The following is a 19,436-nucleotide window of genomic DNA, read 5'->3' as shown; positions in this document are numbered from 1 at the left end:
GAGAAAAAGGGCATCTGGTAACTAGATTGTAGATATATCATTACATTTAACATTTGTGAGATACATTATTTGCATATAATATTTTTTTACATAATTTTTTCAAGTCTCAGCTTTATGTAATGCAGGCCTGGGCATGTATTTGAAATAGTTTTATCTAAAGTACATTATTTGCAAATAATAATACAAGTGTATTTTGTACTTTGCATTTCTGCGGAGCTCAAGAAAGTATTTTATATTTAAAATCGAAAAATTGAAGCTTTTTTGTATTTTGTAATTTAAATAATAAGATTAATTGTCAATCTTAGTGTTTGAAATTCAAGTTACAAAATACTTTTAATCTTATTATTAATATTGAAATATAAAATACAAAATACTTTCATATGCGCCCATGAAGTACAAGGTATTTTCATATGCTCTGTTGAGATACAAAATACAATTATCTTAAAATACTGTCTTTCAAATAAAATTATTTCAAATACATATCCAATTCTGATGTTATTACATTAGCTTTTTAATATGGTTATAATTTTTTATAGTAAAAATATAGAATTTTATCAATCTCTAGTTCATCACTCTTATCAGCAAAATGTATCGAGATGAACTGTGCATTCGATCGAAAAGGGCCTCGAATTTTTTTAATACGCACTTGATGGTGATCCCGTCGATAATATAACGACCAATTGTTTGAATCAACTTACTGCTCGCTAAATCAGAGGTCGACGTTATCGCCGAACTTTCATCTTTCGTGCGGTTCGTACATAATTTTTGCGGGCACGAATTGGTTTTTTTGCGAAGTGTCTATTTTGAGATTGAGAATCATCGAAAGCTCATTAGAAATATGATTAATCGTATCCGACCCCGTCTCGTAACCTTCGATGTGACTGGTACATTGCTGATGACCAACCTTGAGGAAAACTACATTAAGATCGGCTCCCAGCACGGTTTACTTATCGAGCCAAGAAAATTGGCGCGAAGTTTCAAGAACAATTTCGCTCAGCTTAGCAAAGAGCATCCGATATACGGCAAGCACACCGGATTAGGATGGAGAAACTGGTGGAGAATGATTGTACATAATGTGTTTAAAGAGCAGCATGCCTCTGTGTCAACAAACACTTTAGATAAGGTAATATTAATGATAATAATCTATTGTAACATTCCTTTTTTTCTACTTCTATCACTACAATTATTCGATGTATTCTCTTATGACATTTGAAGATGACTCAAACTAGCCGAAACATGTTATGTTATGATTATGTTTCAATTTTAATTTAATTTAATTGCAGTCGATTTTTATTTCTTAACTTTTTAAATTTGTTATTTGTGCGAATTTTATAACTGACTCTTGCCCTTTCTATTTTATTTATATTGTTAATTTGACATCAAAAGTCCTTGTATCGATTAATTTATCTTTATTTCAGTTTTTTAAATTTATTCGTAGCCATTTGACGGTATTTTATTGTTATAATGACTTTTGGTTTACTTTTACTCAATCATTATAAATCATTTAACAATAAAGCTAAAATTCCAATGAAAATAATTTTCCTTTAATTAGTTTTTTTTCCTTTCTATTCTACTTATTTTCTATTAATTGATTCTATTACTTGTTATTGAATTATTGTATGCAAAGACCTTTGATTTTATTTATCATTTTCTTTTCTAGATCGCTGACAGTCTCATAAGCTGCTATAGTACTAGCAAATGTTGGTACAAATATCCTGGTACCATTGATCTACTTGACTCCTTACAGAAGAAGAATATCGTTTTAGGAGTAATCTCGAATTTTGATCAACGATTAGACTCAATTCTCGAAGATATTCGAATTCGTCAATATTTTACGTTTGTTTTGACCTCATATGATTTCGGAAAAGAGAAACCAAGCTTATCAATATTTGAGGAAGCACTAAAATTGATGCAATATCATAGCAAAGGAGAAATATTACCTCAAGAAGCGATACATATTGGAGATAAATTAGATAATGATTATTTTGGAGCAAAAAGCGCCGGATGGAATGCTTTATTAATAAAGCATGACAATAAGCTTGATGAGAGTAAAGTGCCAGGGGAAGATGTTTTCAAAAATTTGAAAGAGCTTCAAAAACACTTTGATAGTATGCTTAGAACAAATTGTATGATACAGTAATAATTAATTATTTAATAATTATTTTAGGTTTATTTATACTAGATTTTATCTTATATCTGTAATTATATATATANATATATATATATATATATATATATATTACTGAATAAATCTAAAATAATTATACAACAATAATAATAATAATTTTTATGTAAAGTAACTATATCAAAGATAGAAAAGAACAGTCAGATAAAAAAAAATAAGTTAAATATGCAAATTCATTAATTTATACATATTGAATATTTTTTTGTTTTTCACATTTATGTATTTATATACTTGTGCAATTTTAATTTTTTTATTATATCATATGTATATTTCTAAATATTTAATATATCTCTTAGTACACACGATTGAGTCATTTCACTGAGTCTTGCACTTCTTTTTTTTAAACTAGAGTAATCAATCATAACATATATCGAGTAATCAATTATAATATTTACATGCAATTTTTTTTTATATACAACTTTGTAAATACTTTCTAAAGATGTTAAAGTAAAAATGTATATATAAGAATCATACTTAATAGTTCACATATGTACATTTATTAAAATGATGAAAATTAACTGGAACATGAATGATTCATCATACGTAGTAAAGAAAAATCATCATGTGTTTTACAGAAATATATATAGGTATTATAAATTGTAATGTACTTTCTATTATAGATTTATCAAAAAGAATTTATTGTGAATATATTTATAGAACATTAAGAATTGAGCACAAATTTATATTTATTAAATGTACAAACTAAGATAGATATTAAAAGAATATTTACGCTATAATAAAATTTTATAAATTACACGCATTACTTTTTACAGAAATCAAAATTCTAGTTTAGTTCCTTATTTATATATCAAAAATTGAAATTCGTTAAAAGAGTAAAATAGAAAATGATAAAAAATTTGTAAATTACAATTTGAAATCTTATGTGTAAATATCAAAACTATGATCACACACTATATTTATATACCGGAGACGGAAACTGTTGGAAACACGGTCACGATTCATAGATATTTAAATACAGTGCGTATAATCGGACTGTATACAATCGGTGCAGATTCGCGTGTCGAGAGATTGCCTACTCGAGGCATTTAAGTGTGCTGTGAGCATATATATATATATATATGTACACACACACACACGATCCATTTGCGTAGGCGGACTGTGAGAACTACTGAGAACGTACGTAGGAGATCGGGAATTGGGAAGGGGCGATGCGAGAAGAGAGCAGGAGAGAGCCGGGAAGTAGACGCGTGCAAGCGGCGTCGTGCCGTTACACTCGTTGGTGGTCTACGGCGAAGCCCGCTCGCGCGTCGTCTGGCGTCGTCCAGCATCCGATCTATGGAAGGTTAATGGGAGATGTACGATCGATAACGATCGTTCGACGGCGGTGATCTTCGTCGATGGACGCGCTGCCTAACCTCAAAGACAGCCCTGATACGTTGGTCGGTTTCGTGAATAGCGAGAGGAATCTCGCCGAGTGTTCGGACAGACAGAAATTTTCTTACCTCACGGGAATAAAATGAGGGGGATATGGGGCCTGCTGTCGCTCGTGGGAAGCTGCGTCGTTCTGGCCGATCCCGAGGCTGATCCTTCGGAGGAACTGTTCAGTCGGCTGCAGCTGCCAAAAAATCGCAATGAGGACAAGTGTTATGATGAGAACGGCAGACCGCAGGTTCGTTTTGATTGTTTACGTTATTTAATGCACATTGAATTTTAAAAAATGAAGAATTTATATAGTCTTCGTTATTGTAGAAATAATTCTCAAAAAAGAAGAATGTTATAGACAAGTTATTTCATTTAATAAAATTGTAACGCAAATAAACAATGTATTTGTTAGAAGAATTTTGCAATGATACTTTTATTCTTTTTTTCATTAAAAAATGCACCTAGAAGATGCGCAAAATTTTTTTCTATTTAATATATCTCAGTATATTTTGTTTATATTTTTATTAATTTTTTAATGTAACGTGAATAATGGAAAATCTTGTTTTATATTTTAATATTTTTTTAACGTCATTCTTAATTATTATGTAACTTGTCAACTTTATGTAATGTTACGTTAGTTTTTTAATATACTTATAATTATTTTAGAATTAACAATTAAGAATTGTTTTAGTATTATTAACATTTTTTTATGTGACACATTTTATTTCTTTAAATAAAATCCTCATATATAAATATCATTTTTGAATACCTAAATGTGACTATCCAATTTTTTGCATCTTTAATTAAATCAGTACAATTTGGTAGCTCCGTATTTCGGGAGGATGTTAAGGTTATCATGGGGTTATTCCCCAGTTGCTTGAACTCGCAGATAAATTGTGTGGGCCACGATATAAATGGATAAGATATCATTCGCGAAGTCCGCGAGATACAGCTTCTATATTAGAAATAGATTTCTTTCCTATTTTTTTTTTTTTAGATCGCGATTATGAGTTGAGAATATTACACTTCATTACATTTCTTATATTAATATTTATATAGATTTATATAATATATAACTGTATACATTTAAAAATAATATATTTAATATATATATAAAATAAAACAGTACATTATTTTAATTTAATTAATCTTTAAAATAAACTTGTATCTACACGTAAATATCTGTAAAATAAAGGAGACTGTTTATAATAAACATATCATTCTGTTGAAAATGTTAATATAATATAATAAAAAATTTTATTAAAAAATATTTATAACACAAAATATATTACTATCTAATTTTAATTTTAATTTAATTTTAAATAGTAATAAATTTCTCTCAAAGTTATATAAAAAAATATAAAATAATACAGCATATCGTAAAGAATTTATTATTTATTAGAATTTAACAGAATATATAACAGAAAGTAATTAGGAACAATATTTTAAAAGCAAATTAATAAATATTACGTTAAAACATTTCTTTATTTTATTTAATTTTAATGTAACATTTATTTAATTTATTTTTAAATTATCTAATTACAATAAAAATGTATGCAAAATTTAACGCCCTATCTGTACGTTGGCGTGTTTTAGAGATGTATACCGCCATTTGAAAATGCAGCTTTCAACGTACTAATAGAGGCGACAAACACATGCGGCGAGGATCGTCCAATCGAATTCTGTAAGCAGACAGGCGTGCAAAAGAAGTCATGCGAAATTTGCCGACGCGGCGACCACTCGGCCTCCTTCCTTACTGATCACGACAATAATGACAATGCTACTTGGTGGCAATCGGACACTATGTACGAAGAGTATCCCAACCAGGTCAATCTCACCCTCCCTTTAGGTGTGTTTTTGTCGTAATATATTCGGGACACCCTGTAGAAGATCTCTATGCCTCTTCATTGAGAAACATTCAGTTTCTGGTTTATACTTTCTCTCTTTTTTTTCTACGTCTTTCTTTCACTCTCTCATTCATATTCTTTCTTTCTTTCATCCTACTTCCTTATCTATGAGGATGTATGCGCGATGAGATAAATCAGTGTATAGAGGATGATGAAGAAATCACAGAAGAGCTCTCATGAGTTTTAAAAGCGAATTTATTATTATGAATTTATTCTCGTTTCTAATTGATTTAAAATCTAGTTTGGAAGAAATTGTTATAATAAAATTCTTAGTTAAAATATTTTAAGGAGTAAGGAATTTTTATTATAACGATTTAAATATTTTAAACAGTTATACTAGATCGCCTTATATACATATGTGCGCAAAGGGTGCACAATAAATTAAATTCAATTCAATTAACAGCTTAGCCATTGAAGTATTCCTGAATAAAAATGACAGATTTACATTTAAAAATGACAGATTTACATTTTAATTAACTTTTAATGCGCCAGAATCGATTTTTTAAGTCTTACAACGTTATTTTTAATAGGATTTGTTATAATTTATTTTGTTATATTTTTTGCTTTAAAATATGATACTATTTCAGTGTCACTACAGTAGTTTTTTTTCCTCTAAAGATTAATTTTTTATTTGCTATTTATATTATTTTATTTTATATATATATATATATATATATATATATATATATATAATTATCTACATATCTTATTTTCATTTCATTTTTTTCATACCTCTATTCTTATTATATTTACTGCGTTATTTATTGCTCTATTATGATGAAATTCATTATTTATTGTGCAATTTTCGTTATGAAACTCCTATCAAAATCTAGATGTATAAACAGCAACTTCTGCTTTTTGTAGTTCTGCTTGTATCATGTTTCTTGTCTATAAACTTATGTTCAGTGGTATATCAATAAAATTTATTATTATTATTATATATTATTATATTATACTTTTTATTTATGTTTTATAATATTCTGATTTTAAAATTAGGAAAGACATTTGACATAACATACGTCAGAGTACTGTTCGAGTCGCCACGGCCGGAAAGCTGGGGTATCTATAAGCGGAAAAATGAGAAGTCGCCGTGGGAGGCTTATCAATTTTATTCAGCGACGTGCCGGGACACGTACGACCTGCCCGAATCTAAAGAGACCATTCGCGGTGACGACACCCGCGTACTATGCACCTCGGAATTCTCCGACATCTCTCCACTCACTAAAGGCACCGTCGCCTTTTCGACCTTGGAGGGCCGACCTTCCGCCTATTATTTTGAAACCAACACCGAACTTCAGGCAATATATAATTAATTACATATCTTATTTTTATTATTATTATCTTATTATTATAACAATATATTCTTTGTATATAATTATTTACATATCTTATTTTTATTTCATTTTTTCATACCTCTATTCTTATTATATTTACTGCGTTACTTACTGCTCTATTATGATGAAACTCGTTATTTATTGTTATGCAATTTTCGCTATGAAATATATATTCTTATAACTTTAATTCTATTTGTAATATAAGTAAAAATTTGTATTTTACATTAATATTATTTTGATTCATTAACGAGATCAGGGAATTGTTATAATCGGCCATAAAAAATTAGAATGATTGATTAAAGAATATTAATAATTTAATAAAATAAGAAATAATTTGAAAGAATGAAACTTCTTTAATTATAAAATTAAAATTTTTTTGTAGTTTGTTTATGTTTATCACAATTGTTTAACGAGTGGCTTAAAAGACGCAATTTATTTTATAGGAATGGGTGCAAGCATCAGATTTGAAAATTACTTTAGACAGATTGAACACGTTCGGCGATGAGGTTTTCGGCGACGCGCAAGTGCTGAAATCTTATTATTATGCGATAGCTGATATAGCAGTCGGTGCGAGATGCGCTTGCAATGGCCACGCCGGAGAATGCGTGAATAGTACCAGTGTTGATGGCAAAACTCGCAGAGTCTGTCGGTAATAAGTCCTATTTCTTAGCAATTTTTTATATATACGTATATATGCAATTATACTTTGATATTTGACATCTGCTTACCTTCTTTTTCTCTTTTTTCTTATTTCTTTCAAGGTTTCTATGTACGAAAATTTTTTGGAACCATAATTATACTTCTATCGCGAGCAAGTGAGAGTAAATAAAAATTATCATTGCGCGATAATTGATGCGCCAAATTAACAAGTAATTTGTATTAATTTTCTTACATTGATATTACATCTTCATACGTTTCAGACATTTTTATCCGGACACAGTTGCGCACATCGATTATGATTGTACTTTGCTGAAGATAGTTTGAAGTAAGCCGAAACATATGAAAGATTGTAAATATCAATGTAAGAAAATTAATATAAATTACTTGTTAATTTGGCATACCAATTACCGCGCAGTAATAACTTTATTTATTCTCACTTGTTCCATGATACAAGTATAATTGTGATTTTGAATTTCGAGAATCCATTCAAATTTTACACTGTTTAATGTTGAAAATTTTTTAATATCATGCCAAAATATTTTTTTGCATCACATACATATTTAATAGTATAAATTGTATTAAGAATATGATTTCTGGATTTACACTTCTTGAAATATTAGGATATGAATAAAGGTAGATGTATGATTATACGCTCGTTTATTAGTAATGCTTGCGATCGTCTGTTTTAAGTTTTGGCGGAACTGATACTGCTCTCTGCATGTATTCAGGGACGTATAATATACTTAATGAACGCAAATTAAATAACATGGAACATTTAAACATAATATTGAACAAATTGTGATAAAACATTTTATTTCCAATAAACTAATATTTTAAAAAATAAAATAAAATTAGGATCTTTAAACTACTAAATATAGTGATTCTTATAATTTTACTGTCATCTTTGACAAAATTGTAAGCAATATACCTAATTAGAAAACTAAATTTATTCGCAGATGCGAGCACAACACCGCTGGTCCAGATTGCAACGAGTGCCTGCCTTTTTACAATAACGCTCCTTGGGGCCGTGCCACAACTACCGATGCGCACGAATGCAAACGTAAGTATTCAGTAAACATCGGATGCATGTTTTATAAAGTTTTAAGAGCAATATGCAACTAATTTTGCACATCACACACAATTCCTCAATGAATTTGGAAAAATCGGTATTTAAATAAATATCAAAACTAATATAAACAGCTATGGATCAATGATTTCATTTAAATTGTAGCAAATTGTAGGAGAGAATTTAAAATACATAAAGCAAACAAAAGTTTAGATATTATTAAGTTAAATAAATAACGAAAAGAAGAATTATTTTTAAGAATTATTTTTAAATTCTTTGCTATAATTTTAATTATTATTCTGTTCTTGATCGTTTTTATTTTTCATATAATTATCCAAATAATATTTTAATTAAAAGGTTGCTGTGTTAATCTAATTTAAATTAATTTAGGAAATGAATAAAATCAAACTAGAGTTGTGTAGTGAAAGAAGATAATAGAATATAACTGTGTTAAAATGCTGGCCCTTATATTTCTATATCTTTGTTGCAAAATGTTGACGGATATATAATGTGTTACACATAATGAAATCAATTAAATTATCAAAAGCCATAACATTAATTACATGTAAAAAAAGATTTTTTATTTTTAGTTTAATGTTTAATAGAATTTTATTCGCAAATAACTCGTTTTACTGAAATAACTGCACGAGAAACTGCATTATGGACTACTTGGTTTTTCTTTGTATAATGCTGTCCATATCGAATGAGGAACATGGTGCGCATTGCAAAGACCATAAGCGAGTGCACCTTCGCCAGTATTACCTGATACCAGCTTTGCCTTTTACGTTCATCTGCCGCTCTCTTGAGTGGGGATGCATGGCTTGTGGCGAAGGTACACGGCCGTTCAATGCACTTTTGTCTGCATTCGGTGCACCACGATAAAGAGTATAACTGTTCACTAATCAAAATCCTCGAAATTCCTAATAAAAGACATAATAAAAAATAGATTTTCGAAAAATATCTAGAGATCAATCAAGGAAGTATTCTAAGTTGTAATCACATGAAATATAAGTGACAGTGACCCAAAATGTATAACAGTTGAAGTAACAATTCGATAATTAGACTCGAGTGCAATTAAATATATAAGTATATGATTAAGCAATTGTAATGAGATTATAATAAAGCAATAAAATAAATTATAATGCATCGACCTTTGTAAATATTCTTATCGGAAAAATGAAATTGATCACGTTGTTAATGATAGGGGATTGCATACTGCTGTGCACGTCACGGAATGAAATACGCCCTCGGTATTCAGGATCCAGTAATTAATTATTTATTATATAATATATTATTTGTTTAAAATATTTATCATTGCATCATGTAAATTTTTAAATGAAATAGAAAAACGAACATTTTAAATAAAACTTTTATATCCTTGTATAAATTTTTCAACTTTGAACTTCAATATCAAGTTATTATTTAAAATTATAATTATTAAATAAATATAATTAAAAATAATTAATATTATTAGATAATTAGATTCATTATTTGTTTACATTTGTTTACATTATTTGTGATACATCTCATTCTTAACATCTTCCTACATTATTCTTTTTCATTATAATATAATAAATTTTAATATTTAATGTTTAAATATAGCGATGTAAGAAGCAGAACATATTTGAGTCCCATTTTCCATTATCTGGTTAACTTGTATATGTACTTGTAATTGGGCTTGATATTTTATCCAATGAGCTTCATCTATGATAATGTCATGAATGAAGCCCATTGGATCAAACATCAGCTTAACCACAAGTTAATCAGATAATGAAAGACCGGATCTCGATGTTTCTCTTTCTATCGTATTTAAAAATTCTACAATTATTAATCTATTAATTTGATTACTTATTAATTCTTATAGCTTGCAACTGTAACGGCTATTCGGACAGATGTTATTTCGACAAGGAATTGTATAAGCTAACGGGTCATGGAGGTCATTGCTTAGATTGTCGAGCAAATCGCGATGGTGCCAATTGTGAGCGATGTCGTGAAAACTATTATCAACGGCCCGAAGATAATTATTGCGTTGCGTGCAACTGTAACGAAATTGGTAATAATGCTACAATAATATTAAATAGTACAAATTATGATGATTGTATATTTGATAAAATTGTGAATTGTGAACATCATAATTTTCTCTATATATAAATATTATTAAATAAATGTAAGGTAATAAATAAAAGTATAATGAATTATAGGTTCGAGAAGCTTGCAGTGTAATAGCGAGGGTAAATGCCAATGTAAACCTGGTGTAACAGGGGATAAATGCAATCGTTGTGCGGCCAACTTCTATAATTTCGGTTCGCAGGGCTGTACTTCATGCGAGTGTAGCTTAGCAGGATCGGCGAATAATGTTCCCAACTGCGATACTATCACAGGAGTTTGCGTCTGTAAGGAAAACGTCGAGGGAAAACGCTGCAGAGAGTTAGTTCTGCTATGTTATTCAACTAAATCTTTGAAAAAGAATATTAAATTAATCAATTTGCACTTTAATATATTGACTCTCGATATATTTTAATCGTTTTAGATGAGGAACTTATGGCTTTTTGATCTTTTAGTTTATATTATTATCATTGAAAAATAATTGACGTACTATTTGTGCCAGATTATATAGGATTTCTTCCGCATTATGTTTTAACAACGATTTCAATAACGATTCTTCGATCAGTTTGGAATCAATTTTCTATTATCTTCTGTGAATCTAATTTTTTAGTCTCTGTTGACTTATTTTACTCCTCAAAAGTAACTCGAAATTAACCCGAATGCCGAAATTGATTAGGTGTCGTCCAGGATTCTTCAATCTGGCAGTAGATAACGAGTTTGGCTGCACTCCCTGTTTCTGTTACGGCCATTCCTCAGTCTGTCGACCGGCAACCGGTTACTCGAAGTTGTTCATCGAGAGTATGTTTGTGCGAGGAAACGAACGTTGGTCTGCATCTGTAGCCGGTAATCCGATTCCATTGCATTACGATGCACTGACGCAGACGATTTCAGCTACTGCACTCGACCGTGATAATGTGTACTTTCTCGCGCCCGATAAATTTCTGGGAGACCAGCGAGCGTCATATAATCAGCACATATCGTTCATACTGAGGATAGGGGAAGCTGGACCGGCTCCTACAGCGCGCGATGTAATTTTAGAAGGTGGTAACGGCGAACAGATCACACAGCCGATCTTTGGTCAGAACAACCGTTTACCGACTGTTACAGTAAGTGTTTTTATTTTTATTACATTTTCTCGTAATATTACATTAATGTTATCATCTTTGTAGCCTCAAGAATACAAGTTTAAATTGCATGAGCACGTCAACTACGGCTGGCAACCACGATTATCTTCTCGTGCCTTCATGTCAATTCTATCAAACTTGACCGCCATAAAAATTCGTGGGACTTATACTCATCAAGGCCGAGGATTTTTGGACGATGTGAAATTAGAGACGGCTCATCGTGGCGCAGCCGGCGAGTCGGCCGATTGGGTGGAACACTGCCAGTGTCCTCACGGCTACGTCGGTCAGTTTTGCGAGTCGTGCGCACCCGGATTCCATCACGATCCTCCCAATGGCGGTCCCTTTGCTCTTTGTGTTCCTTGCAACTGTAATGGGCACGCTGATATTTGCGAGGCGGAGACTGGTAATTGGATTTTATTATATTTTATTATAGTCTTAAAAAAAGAATAAGTCAAACTGAATTGCAGAAGAAAAATTATTTTATTAGTCTTAACAAAAAAATCGGATTTACGTTTTATTGTTACGTTTTTGTCGAATTATGTTTAATAAATTTTCTAATTTTTCGAGTATATTGCAATTTTTGCTTGTTATGATCTAACAATTTCTGAAAAAATGATAAATTCTTATAAATATATAGATATTTAGAAATATCTTTTGAAATGTTTAATAATATTTTGAATATATTTTTTTCTATATTTTAGGACAATGTATCTGTCAGCATAATACTGCAGGAAGCAATTGCGAGTTATGTAGTAGAGGATACTATGGTTATCCATTGAAAGGAACCCCGGACGATTGCAAACCGTGTCCTTGTCCTGATAACGGACCTTGCATTCTTCTGGGCAACAATCCAGATCCCATCTGCTCCGAATGTCCTATTGGCAGGACTGGTAAACATAATACATAGTTTTTATAAACACATTTTCTAAATAGTTAAATATAACATTTCAAATAATTAAAAAAGAAGAATTTAATTAATTAGTACATTTTATGTTATTTTCCTTCCTTCTTTTTTAATTTGTTAAAAATTATATGAAATGTTCTTGTACAGGACCTAGATGTGAAACGTGTTCCGATGGTTACTATGGAAATCCTGAAAAAGGTCTCGCTTGCCGTTCTTGCGATTGCAACAACAATATCGATTTAAATGCAGTTAGAAATTGTAATCACGAAACAGGAGAATGTCTCAAATGTGTTAATAATACAGCGGGCTTTCATTGTGAGGAATGTCTAGCCGGTAAATATAAATTAAAAATTCTTTTATAATCTATTATATAATATTTCTTTCACATAATTTCTGTAATATGTAATACATATTTAATTATGTTTTATATATTAGGATATTATGGAGACGCGCTATCAGATCGTAAAGAAGACGGATGTAAGTTATGTCAGTGTTATCCACCGGGCACTTTGGAACTTGATGATGGAAGAGTTGCACCTTGCGATCAATTAACAGGACATTGTGCCTGCAAACCGCACGTCATAGGTCGCAATTGTGACAAGTGCGAGGAAGGCTATTATCATATTGCGAGTGGGGAGGTAAAATCTCCTAAATTAAAATAAAAACAATCGATTTTAACTAATATAATAATTTGTTAAATTACTTATCAAGTAACACGTTAATTTAATTAATTTGTCTCATAAAAAATTTGTATCTTTGTATTGCAGGGTTGCATACCTTGTAATTGCGATCTTGAAGGTTCTTACAATCGCACTTGTGACCCGATAACAGGGCAATGTCAGTGTCGACTTGGTGTAACGGGTCAACGTTGCGATGCCTGTGAGCCCTATCAATATGGATTCAGTCGCGAGGGCTGCAAGCCTTGCGATTGCGACAGTATTGGATCGCAAGATTTGCAATGTGACGCAAACGGACAATGTCCTGTAAGTGCCTATACATACATAAAATTGAGTTAATATAAGTAAATTACAGCAAAACGAGTATGATTTTAAATTATATAAAATTATATTTTAAATAAAAAATGATTATATAATTCCTTGTATATATTAAACCACTCATGAACTTATATAAAAATTTTCTATATTTTTTATTTTTGAATTTTTATTTTTAGGCAATAAATTTACTTCTTTGTATTTTTTGCTTAATATTTTTGACAATTATTGGCAGTGCTTGACGAACGTTGAAGGCAGACGATGTGATCGCTGCAAGGAGAACAAACATAACCGCCAGCACGGCTGTGTTGACTGCCCCGACTGTTACAATCTTGTACAGTCGGCGGTCAATGATCACCGACGACGTTTGGCTGAGCTCGAAGACACTCTTTATAAGATCAACAGCAGTCCCACTGTCATCAAGGACTCGGATTTCGAGAAAGAGCTCAAGAACGTTCAAGATAGAATAAAAACATTATTGACTACCGCCAAGCAAGGATCTGGCAGTAAATATTATTATTATTATTATTATCGTTATCACATTTGAATCTATTTATTTAAATTGAGAATTAAGTAATAATTATAGTTAAAAAGTCATTAAAGTTAAATAATGAAGCTTTAAAATTTATTATCTTTAATACTATTTATTACAATGAAAATTATAAACAGCTGATGTTATGATTTCGCTTATAATATTATATTATTGTATAAGTAAAAGTTGATATCCTCTTTAGGTGAGAATAAAACATTGGTAGAACAACTAGATGAGCTGCGTGAGCAATTAAATAAGATCGACAAAATCTATCAAACCGTAGACGTCACAGCAAATGATGCACGCGATATAACTGAGGAAGGTTTAATCAGTATTGATGAGGCAGAGAAAGTCTTGGATAAAATTTACGAGCAGTTAACGGTAAATAAAAATTTGCTTCTTTATAATAATTTCGAATATTGACTATATATCGAAAAGTTTCAAAAGATTATTTAGGAATGCATTACATAATACTTATACAACAATAATACTTATTAACATATAAGCTGCAAAATTTCTTTTATCTCCCTTGTCCTTATTTCGCATAAAAAATTTGATTGCAATTTTATGAATAATTTTTATTCTAAATTATTAAATTATAGTTTTATAATTTTACAATGAATGGCAGGAGGCAGAAGACTATTTGGGTACAGACGGAGCGAGTGCTTTAAGTTCAGCGAAATTGCGTGCTGAACAAGTCGGCCAACAAAATCAACAAATGACATCAATCGCACAAGAAGCGCGTCTACTTGCCGAAATGTATGTATTTTACATTGTAAATATGAGTAAAGTATTTTTAACTTATTTTATAAATAAAAAAGTTTCTAGAAAATTAATTCAAATTTCCAATTTTTGTTATTTGTATTAATAACAATAAACTAATTCTCTTTTTTAAAGATCTTTTTAAAAATAAAAAATAAAGAATTATTTATAAATTATTATTAAAAGGCTTCTTTTGATTGAAATTTTATTGAGAAATTTTCAATGATATATGTTGTTATATGATATTATTATTTAATATTGGAGTTCTATTTTTCTAGAAATACGAACGAAGCCAAGAAGCTTCACATGTTAGCAGAGCAGGCGCGAAATACGACAATGGATGCTTACAATCTCGCAAAGCAAACAATATCGAAATATTCCAATATAACGTGAGTGATATTTTCCTTTTTTCTTTAATTTTATTTAATATCTGCAATCTTTTTTTATAATCACTGTATCTAGAATATAAAAAAATTCTGCGCAGGGATGAATTAAGGAATCTGGAGAACAAACTAGCGCAATTGGATGATCGTATGGACGAAGTGAAGAATCTCACTGCCATAGCAGCTACTAAATCCTCAACTGTTTCTCAAGAAGCGTTAGATTTGCTGATTCTCGATTTAACGCTTCCTGCGGTCGATATCGAGCAATTGCGACAGCAAATAGAAAGCGTTAGCAGTGAGGTAATTACAAAATATTATAAATAAATATACAGATGAAAAAATTATAATATATAAATTTGAATAATAAGATATTAATTAATCTAAAAATAATAATAATAAAGGCTAGTACTAATACAAAATATAAATAATCTATGTTTTATGAAATAGAGCTTGCAGATAAAAGAGCAGGCACAACTTTTATTGGAGCAAAACGAGAATTTTATCAAAGAAATGACTGAAAAAATTAAAAAGAGCGAAGAACTTTTAGAAAGAGCTCAAGATCAACAAGCTGCAACTGCCGAACTGTTAGCTGAATTAGATGAAGCTAACGAGACGGCAAATGACGCTGTTAAACGTGGCGATCAGACACTGAAAGAAGCTCAGGAAACTTTAAAGAAATTAGGAGGTAAGTTTAAAAGAAAATTCTAGAAATGTTTCATTCTATGAAATTAGAAAAACAAGAAAATTCACAAATTTATTCTTAAAATGTTTTTCTTCAAGAAACATTTTTTATTATAATTTTTGTATTGCATAGAATTTGATGCTGAGGTGCAACGTGAACGTATTAAGGCTCAGAGTGCTTTGAAGGACATCCAGAAAATTGAAGAATTGATCAACAATGCTAACATGCAAGCTGTAGAAACGGAGAGAGTACTAAATGGATCGGAGGGTAACGCTAAAAGTGCACGCGAAATTGCGCAAAACGCTCAGGTATAATTATTTAAATTAATTATTATATATTAAATTTATTTAATTATTATATATTAAATAAAAAATATTAAATTATATAGTAAATTTATTACTATATTTTTTTATCTTATATTATTATAATATTTATATCATAACATTTTATTTATTATTACAGACTTATGCGGATAGGGCGAGTACTAATGCGAACGAAATCAGAGTGGAAGCGAATAAAACTAAAATCGAAGTTTTACGGCTCGGAAACGAAGCTGAGAAGTTGCACCTCCGAGTTGACACTACGGATTCGATGATCAGACAGTATGAAATTCAGATGGCCAAGGACGCTAATATTACCGCCGAGGTAAGAATTTAATTATATTAGTTAAGAGATGGAAAAAAGAGTAATGGATAAAATATTGTTAATTAATCAATCTCAGTAAAAGAACCAAACCTATTTTTTTCTAATTCAATTAAAATTAAAGCAAATATTTAAAATTCTAATTTTTAGGCAAATTATAAAGTTGGCCAAGCGAAAACCAATGTGACTCTGGCGTCGCAACAAGTTGATAAAGCTTTATCCGAAGTTGCCGCAATTATTAGAGAGCTCGAAAATTTACCAGAAATCGGTGAGTTCTAATTCCTCCAATCATTTGATTTTTAAACTCCAGATTCATTTATCTTTAACATGCAAGTATAAAAACTTATTTCTGAACGCTGCATTCTATAATCATATTAAATATTAATATATATTATTGATTCGTATTACAAAATTCAATTCGATATTTTTTTTTATGTAAAGGATAAATAAATTTAATTTTGTAATTTAGACGATGCCGATTTGAATCGCTTAGAAGAACGTCTGGTTGCTGCTGAGAAAGAAATAAAAGCCGCAAATCTGGATCAGCGGATCCGTGCATTGACGGATGCGAAGAATCTACAAACGCAATGGGTTAAAAATTATGAAGATGAAGTCAGCAGATTGCGAATCGAAGTGGAGAACATCGATGATATTCGAAAGGCTTTACCAACTGATTGTTATCAGCGTGTCCGTCTTGAGCCTTAAAATTTATCCCCTTACGTCTTATTCATTTTTGTGTCATTTTTTAGAAGTATATATTATAAGCTATAAACTATATAAAACATTTTCCTATATATCCTTAAGTTAAGACTCAAGGATTTTTAAATTTTTTTTTAGATTGAGAATCTTTTTTTAGATTATTAAAATCATTTTTTTTTAAAGAAAAGATATTAATAGAATTTTAGTACGTAATATTATTTGAAAATCCAGATTAGTCTTTTGATTTTCCAGTAATAAATAAAGCTCTTAAATAATAGGACAAAAATGACCAAGTTTTTAAAGAAATTTACTTAATAATTTTAGAACAAATATACTTAATGATAACTTACATAGATTCTTAATAATAAAGATTTTGTGATTCAAGGATATAATTTAGAAATTATTTAATAGACTTTTAATATATTTTTTTCCGAACAAATAAATTTTTATAATTTCAAACGGCAAGTTTCTTAAATAATTTATGTAATAATTAAAAAGCATTTTGCATAAGCTAGGAATAAATTTTGTGCATAGATACATATGCGCACAGCAGTGGCAATGACAAACATTTCATACCAAAGATTCTGTTGTAGTATATACATTTGGATTATCGTCATTTATCATTCAATTTGCATTTTTGCTTTATTATATAATTGTTGTAATGACTTAATTATGTATAAATATGTATATAGATCTGTATACATCCGTAACATGTAACTGCCAATGCATGTCAATGCATGTTAATGTTATTTGCAATGATCTAGAACTTAAGAAAACAATTATGTTAATTAGAGATGCAATGGATATCCAGCAATTATCCGATATCTGGCCGGATAGTTTAGTTATCGGCCAGATTGTAAAAAAGTCGTTTCCATAATTTGGATAGAAATTATATATATTCAAAATTTTAATTTTCAAAATATTTTATATATATATGGACCAATCTATAAACTACATACATATTCTTTTATTATGTTTAAACGTTAATTAATATGTATAATGTAACAGAATTTAAAAATTAAATTGAAATAATTTTTATGTCTTTATTCTTTGTTTGTGTATTACATTTTTGTTACATATTATTTTTTAAGTATTTTATATTTTTATAAGAAATATGAGCATTTCTGCATTATTAGGCAATAATCTGTTTCTATCTTCTGTATAAATATTAATCTTTATAGCATTTTTATATTTTACATAAAAAATTTTCTTCATTATAAAAAAAAAACAATTAGATTTTCAAGTTTTTAATCTCTTCGTAAAATCCGGTTATCCGACTTGACCGAACAAGATCCGATATCTAGTTATCTAATAAAGCATTATCCGTTGCATATCCAGTATCCGATTATCCAACAAATCATTATCCATTGTATCCCTAATGTTAATTTTAAAAGTGTTCTTCGGCCTTTATAAAATAGTGGAACAATGAAAAAGAGAGAGTAATGTGAATAATCAAAATAGTATAATAAAGGATCCTATTTCTGGAATAATATAGAGACAATATATTCGATAAACGTTAAAATCCGTTTTTACATATTAAAATAAGAATAAAATAAAGATCTATTTTCGCCTACAATATTCGTTGAAAGACATTGAATAGAATATATATACCTACATGATTTAGAGTAATGATCATTTTGTAGCATTTAATTATAGTCATCCATATTGCTGAATGTCGAAATTCCTAATCACGCAGAGGTAGAGAATTCACGTACGGATTCTATTTTTACAATAGGCAAATAAAAATAAGAGAGCATTTTTATATGAGAACATTCTACAAATTGTAACGTTTGAGGACAATAAATATCTCGAAAGTAATTACAAGGGATAATATTATTTCATTAATTGTGCATCTATATGAGAACAAGTATTAGGTTGCTGTTACGCAACATTCGTTCCTTCTTTCTTTTAACTTAACAATATTATTTCCATTTTTGCAGTTATTCACGAAGTTGATTATACATGCTTATAACTTTTATACTATTGAAATAATAAATTTGGAAAGTTAATATATGCGTATCTATAACGTTTTAAATTTTCGATCAACTTCGTAAATTACTATATATTCTTATCTT

General features: G+C 29.7%; 2 protein-coding genes across 2 annotated transcripts; both read left to right on the top strand.

Moving 5' to 3' along the window:
* The first annotated feature begins 89 nt into the window (after positions 1 to 89).
* Positions 90 to 2,156, top strand: LOC105152771 (rhythmically expressed gene 2 protein). Its single transcript, XM_011067205.2, has 2 exons — positions 90 to 1,123; positions 1,661 to 2,156. The coding sequence occupies exons 1-2, from the start codon at positions 839 to 841 to the stop codon at positions 2,138 to 2,140; spliced, it is 765 nt and encodes a 254-aa protein (XP_011065507.1). The 5' UTR covers positions 90 to 838; the 3' UTR covers positions 2,141 to 2,156.
* A 244-nt stretch (positions 2,157 to 2,400) lies between these two features.
* LanB2 (laminin subunit gamma-1) lies at positions 2,401 to 19,179 on the top strand. The gene is made up of 23 exons (XM_087413048.1): positions 2,401 to 3,815; positions 5,165 to 5,417; positions 6,472 to 6,773; positions 7,253 to 7,458; positions 8,426 to 8,529; positions 10,400 to 10,588; positions 10,737 to 10,962; positions 11,318 to 11,747; positions 11,811 to 12,168; positions 12,467 to 12,655; positions 12,817 to 13,002; positions 13,105 to 13,307; positions 13,437 to 13,652; positions 13,897 to 14,167; positions 14,396 to 14,574; positions 14,822 to 14,952; positions 15,234 to 15,344; positions 15,440 to 15,638; positions 15,786 to 16,023; positions 16,153 to 16,328; positions 16,483 to 16,665; positions 16,813 to 16,930; positions 17,132 to 19,179. Exons 1-23 carry the CDS (start codon positions 3,663 to 3,665, stop codon positions 17,365 to 17,367), a joined length of 4,857 nt encoding a protein of 1,618 aa, XP_087269174.1. The 5' UTR covers positions 2,401 to 3,662; the 3' UTR covers positions 17,368 to 19,179.
* The last annotated feature ends 257 nt before the right edge of the window (positions 19,180 to 19,436 follow it).

Source organism: Acromyrmex echinatior, chromosome 14, assembly GCF_024713525.1.
Source record: "Acromyrmex echinatior isolate Ae372 chromosome 14, ASM2471352v2, whole genome shotgun sequence".
Taxonomy (NCBI): domain Eukaryota; kingdom Metazoa; phylum Arthropoda; class Insecta; order Hymenoptera; family Formicidae; genus Acromyrmex; species Acromyrmex echinatior.
Note: the sequence above shows the minus strand (reverse complement) of the source record. Positions and strands in the feature narration are given on the sequence as shown.